Genomic DNA, 4,965 nt, shown 5'->3' with positions numbered 1-4,965 from the left:
GGTAAAAGCTCTTGTTTTTTATGTGATTGTTTGTGTTGATTGGTGGCTTAATATGAAGAAAAATATAGGCCACATATGCTACACGATCTTTTAAACAAGTATGACTCGACACTAGGGCAATAACTATCATATGGAACTTGTTTCAGATGGGATGATGCTTGGAGATTTAATAATATCTGTAGTAATAATGGAGCAAACTTAGCGTCGTTGTCATCACTCCCTGTGACTCCATAACCTTCTGATGTCTGTTTAATTAACACAAGTGGTGGAAAGTATCCTTCTTTTAATAATTTCCAAAGACTACAACGTCTTACACCGCAACATGCAATAGTTTCACATTTAACTATTTGTAAAAAATATTGTGACTCACGTACATGATTAGCTTACCAAGTAGCATTATTTTTCAACATCATAGCCTGTCAATATCCAGTCCAGTAACAATTGGCGCAACACATTCAACAACGACTGGAAAATTATCAATGACTAACTTGCTCCAAATGTCAGCCAACACATTGCCCGCACTTTCGAAGTTTCGTTTTTCCAGATCTAAGTCAGTAGTTCGATTACTTGAATCAAGATATGACCCAAAATCATCATGATTTAATAGTACACTAGTACCCTGCAAGACGGAGGTAACAGATTGCACAAACACATTGAAACATTTTCAGCTGTTCACTAACACTGTTACATTTTCTGGAATTTTCAATGGAATGGGAGAATACGTAAGTAAGATAGAGAAAAACTATCGACATTATAAACATATTGTAATGTTAACTTGTTAGAATAGGAGAGGCGAATACCCAATATTTCAAGAAGAATAAACGAAAAGCGCAGTTTATTTTGGATTTTAAAGAGGTAAGTTCGCTATTTGATAATATGATATTTTATAATTAATTTCTAATTTATATATATATATTATTAATTTCTTTTATATAGAGAAAACGAAAGAGGTTAACAAGGAGAAAAAGGTAAGCATTGTGAATTTAATGTTGTGAGTATAATTAAAAATTTTAATATTACAGAAATCATTTGGACCATTGGTAAAATTCAAATCTATTGCGTGCAGCAACCAAATAATGGAGTATGTTTTAAATTATTAAAGTAAAATAGTGTATATTTAATTCAAATATTTGTTATAGATTGTGCATTTTATTTTGATTTTATTATTAAATAAAGAGAAATAATAAAAAAACTGAGTTTTATTTAAAAGAATTGTTACTGCTTGTTCTTCCTAACATGCTTATATGTTAAAGGTAAAAAACTGATAACCAAAATAATAACACTAACAGATATTCGGGTAACAAATACTTTTTGTTATCCATAACACATGGGTAAGCTAAGCGCTAACAAAATAATTTGTTACCCGTAACATACTGTGAAGAGATTTGCTAACAAATGTGTGTATTCTGTTAGAACAAGGCAGCATGCGATATTTGCCATTGGTTAGAGCGAGATAACCATTGAACATCAAATAGCTATGTGTTACTTTTTTCCCACTCTCTGAACAAAAGTAACAAATATTTTAACGAATGCAAAAGTGAACAATAACAATTCGCTTACACGTTTGCTAACAGCTACCCGTCTTGCAGGGTAAGTTCGCGACTAAGAGGTGCCATGCGTCGTTCAACTCTGTTAAATGCACTCCTTCCTGGGACAATTGTAGCTATACAAATTGCATCCAAATGAAAATCTTTAACATGTTGTAAAGCTGAAACTATAACGCGGGAGACAATTTTGTAACTTTGATTAAAATTATAATTAGGGTATTCCACCAAACTCGTAAATGTACAAACTTATAAGTTCAAAAATTTACGCTTTAGTTTTTTGGAACGCTCCTTTTTTTCATACGTATAAAAGCCGCGTAAATAAGTATTTTGACTTTTCTGTCAGTGTTGCATTTGAAAAACAAAATCCAGGGTTAATTTAGAAGAGAAATTTCTTTATAAGTGCGTGCGTTTATTTAAAAAATTAGTTAAAAAGAATTAAAAACTTACAAAATGCCACGAAAAAGTGAAAAAAGAAAACTGTGTGAAAATATTGATAACATTGCACTCAACAATTTGTCGATGTTACAAGTATTTGGATCAAGTGATGGTTTGCTTAATTACTTTCTGAGAGAATGCACGCATTTAAATGATTTCGTTTATATTTACAGAACGAAATCAAGAATAAGTGGAAGATGAAATCCTTGAAGAATGGGCATATTCAAAACTTACTGTCCTCAGCTTTCGCTATTCGATTCCGACCTTGAAAGACTCTGTGCCAAAATCCAAAAAATTCTTTTATGATATTTTGCCAAATTTAGACGAAAACCGGTTTCGACAATTTGTTAGAATGAATCGGGCAAATTTTAAAATTGTACTAAAACTGATAGAAGATGATGTTCTCTTTAACGGAGCAAGTTCCGGCAAACAATTTCCCGTTGCTATGCAACTCGCCATTGTTTTATATCGTCTCGGTTGTAATGGAGAAGGTGCATCAGTTGCAAAAATTGCTAGTTTTTTGTGGATAGGTGATGGAGGCACCATTCAAAGAGTTACTGAGCGAGTCTTTCAAGCAATATTAAAAATAAAGCAAAGGTTTTTGTATTGGCCTGATGCTAAAGAGCGGCAAAGTATTGTCAGAAATACTTATTTTGAATTGCCACATTGTATTGGATATGTTGATGGCACAGAAATCAAACTAGCTGAAAAACCTAGCGAAGATCCCGAGTCATATTTTTCGCGAAAGCATGTATATTCTCTAAAAGTTCAAGCTGTATGTGAGTATAAACTGAGAGTCCGTCACATGGTTCTAGGATATCCAGGTAGCGTTCACGATAGCAGAATCTATAATAACTGTGAACTGGCATTGAAACCATCGGATCATTTAAGCGGCGATGAATGGATAACAGCCGATACTGCGTATAAACTAACGAATACGGTTATAACCCCATTTAGAACAAATTCCAACGATTGCACTTTGCAACAAAGAAATGAGTTCAACAATACCCATTCCAAGTATCGTGTGCGTATTGAAAATTGCTTTGGAATTTTGAAGGAAAGGTTTATCTCCCTCAAAGAATTAAAAATCCAAATTAAAGATGACGCAAGTGTAAGGCTTGCTTGCCGGTGGGTTCTTGTTTGCGCCATTCTACATAAGATTATAATTGAGCAAGAAAATGGTGATACATTTGAAATCGAAAACTTAGAATATAGTTTTGACAATGATGAAGTGAATGAGAACCAATTCCAACAGTTTCCAGTCTTAGAAGGAGAACACAAGAGACGAGCCATAATAAAAATTTTAAATGAAATGTCAACATTAAATAATTTTTAAATTTTTTCAGGTAATTTAGTATTCTTCTTTCTATATCATTGAGAAAAATAACCTGTATATGAATTTTAGGTCTGCAAAATCTAACAAAACCCTCACATCCTGCCCTTACCCTACGGTGACTTGGAAAAGGCAAATAATATGGTTGAAAGCTATTGCTGTCGGCGGAAGCCAGCAACCAAAATGCCTTAAATTAACAACTTTTTATTTGATTTCATATTTTAAACTGTTAAGGTCTTCTTTATTTGTATATATGTAATCTTAAAAGACACAAAATATATGTGAGGATTAAAAAGTTCTTATGCTTTTTTATATTTTAACTCTAGTTCGTACATTTTGAGTTTTTCTTCTCTTTCATTTTCTAATTTCATTTTCGCCAAAGCAAGTCGTTCATCACGTTCAATTTCTAGCTTTTTCATCTCCAATTCCTGTTTTTTTCATCCAGTCAAATTTTTGCTTCTCCATGTCCAATTTTGCTTCAAGCATTCCTTGTAATACGCCGGCAGAGCTTGCATTTGGATTTTGCTTTTTCTTTAGGCTGTGTTTCGATGTCATTCTTTTTTTTTAATTCTCAATCTCTGAGTCGCCGTTGAAGCTGCTTGCATTGCTCGATGATAATTCCAGTGATAAATGAACGTCTGGCTGTGGAGTATCGGGCGGAATAGGAGTACTGGCTGATATACGTGAACTCGAGCAACTATTTGAAATATCATCAACATTATCAAATAAAAAAACCTCTTCGCTGTCTTCATAGAGGATTTCTATATTGCTACTCTCAATTATAACCGTAGGGTTCACGCCCTTTCTGAGCCCAAAAATCTCGTCCAGTATTTCGAAGAAGGGACAAATATTTTGAATGTAGTCTGCGAAATTTGGTTTAATTTAATTTCGTATTTAAAAGACAAAGAAAATAAAATACCCTTGACGCTTTCTTCTTCTCCATTTTCAATTAATCCAGCTCCTGTTTGACTACGCCATTTCACGGCCTCCATATATATTCCTTTTAAATAGCGCATTTTGCTCTTCATCACTTTCCAATTAATGTTTGCGAGCAAAGGGCACTTAGCAGATATTTTCGAATAAAATTTTTGTGCAATAGGCTTCTGTATAAAAAAAAATTATGCATTTATAAGCCAATGAAAAAAATAAGATACGAACCTCAAATGACTCCGGGCGGAAGCGCTTAGCTTTATCCTTTTCTTCTAATTCCTGAATATAAAATGTATTTCTGCAATTTTCATCTTCACGAGAAGTTTAAGTAATACTTACTGATGCACTCATTAAACAAAGGTTTCAGATGGTTTTTATTTCTTTAAATTAAACAAAATTTTGCAACAAGCACAAATGTTTGACCGTTCTTTTTTTCTTTGCAAGTTGTGTTGCCTGCACTAAAAACTTTGTTTTTTTGAAGCACTAAATGTAAACTATTTTTGTGTAGTGGCAACACTAAAACAAAATATCAGTTTATAAAGCAAATGCGCGGCGAATTTGCCTCATAGTTTTATACGGAACGCGTAAACTTCTTTTCATACAAATTTTGACAGCTCATTTATAAGGCACAGATTTTTACGTGTTTAAGGCATTTACTAGTTTGGTGGAATACCCTAAATATAAAATAAAATAAAGTACGATTCGCAGAAGAGCCCCAAT

The 4,965-nt window shown here is 33.2% G+C and overlaps 1 protein-coding gene and 1 long non-coding RNA gene across 3 annotated transcripts; one reads left to right on the top strand and one right to left on the bottom strand.

Moving 5' to 3' along the window:
* Positions 1-303: 303 nt before the first annotated feature.
* LOC125775656 (uncharacterized) lies at positions 304-1,192 on the top strand. Of its 2 annotated transcripts, XR_007421246.1 has the most exons (4): positions 590-722; positions 788-855; positions 937-968; positions 1,023-1,192. It is a non-coding gene; the product is annotated as an uncharacterized LOC125775656 (long non-coding RNA). The 2 variants fall into 2 exon arrangements; XR_007421245.1 differs by having other exon boundaries at positions 304-855.
* A 2,134-nt stretch (positions 1,193-3,326) lies between these two features.
* On the bottom strand, positions 3,327-4,697 carry LOC125775593 (uncharacterized). The gene is made up of 2 exons (XM_049446241.1): positions 4,235-4,697; positions 3,327-4,178 (listed from the first exon to the last, which is right to left on the bottom strand). The coding sequence occupies exons 1-2, from the start codon at positions 4,341-4,343 to the stop codon at positions 3,880-3,882; spliced, it is 408 nt and encodes a 135-aa protein (XP_049302198.1). The 5' UTR covers positions 4,344-4,697; the 3' UTR covers positions 3,327-3,879.
* Between the last annotated feature and the right edge of the window lie 268 nt (positions 4,698-4,965).

The sequence above is a fragment of the Bactrocera dorsalis genome, chromosome 1, assembly GCF_023373825.1.
Source record: "Bactrocera dorsalis isolate Fly_Bdor chromosome 1, ASM2337382v1, whole genome shotgun sequence".
NCBI lineage: Eukaryota > Metazoa > Arthropoda > Insecta > Diptera > Tephritidae > Bactrocera > Bactrocera dorsalis.
This window is presented reverse-complemented; position numbering and strand designations above follow the sequence as displayed.

Coding starts and splice junctions, on each gene's coding strand:
- LOC125775593 (XM_049446241.1), bottom strand. CDS start 4,343: ATGAAGAGCAAAATGCGCTATTTAAAAGGAATATATATGGAGGCCGTG. Junction 4,179..4,234: donor AGAAGAAGAAAGCGTCAAGG/GTATTTTATTTT, acceptor CAAATTTCGCAG/ACTACATTCAAAATATTTGT.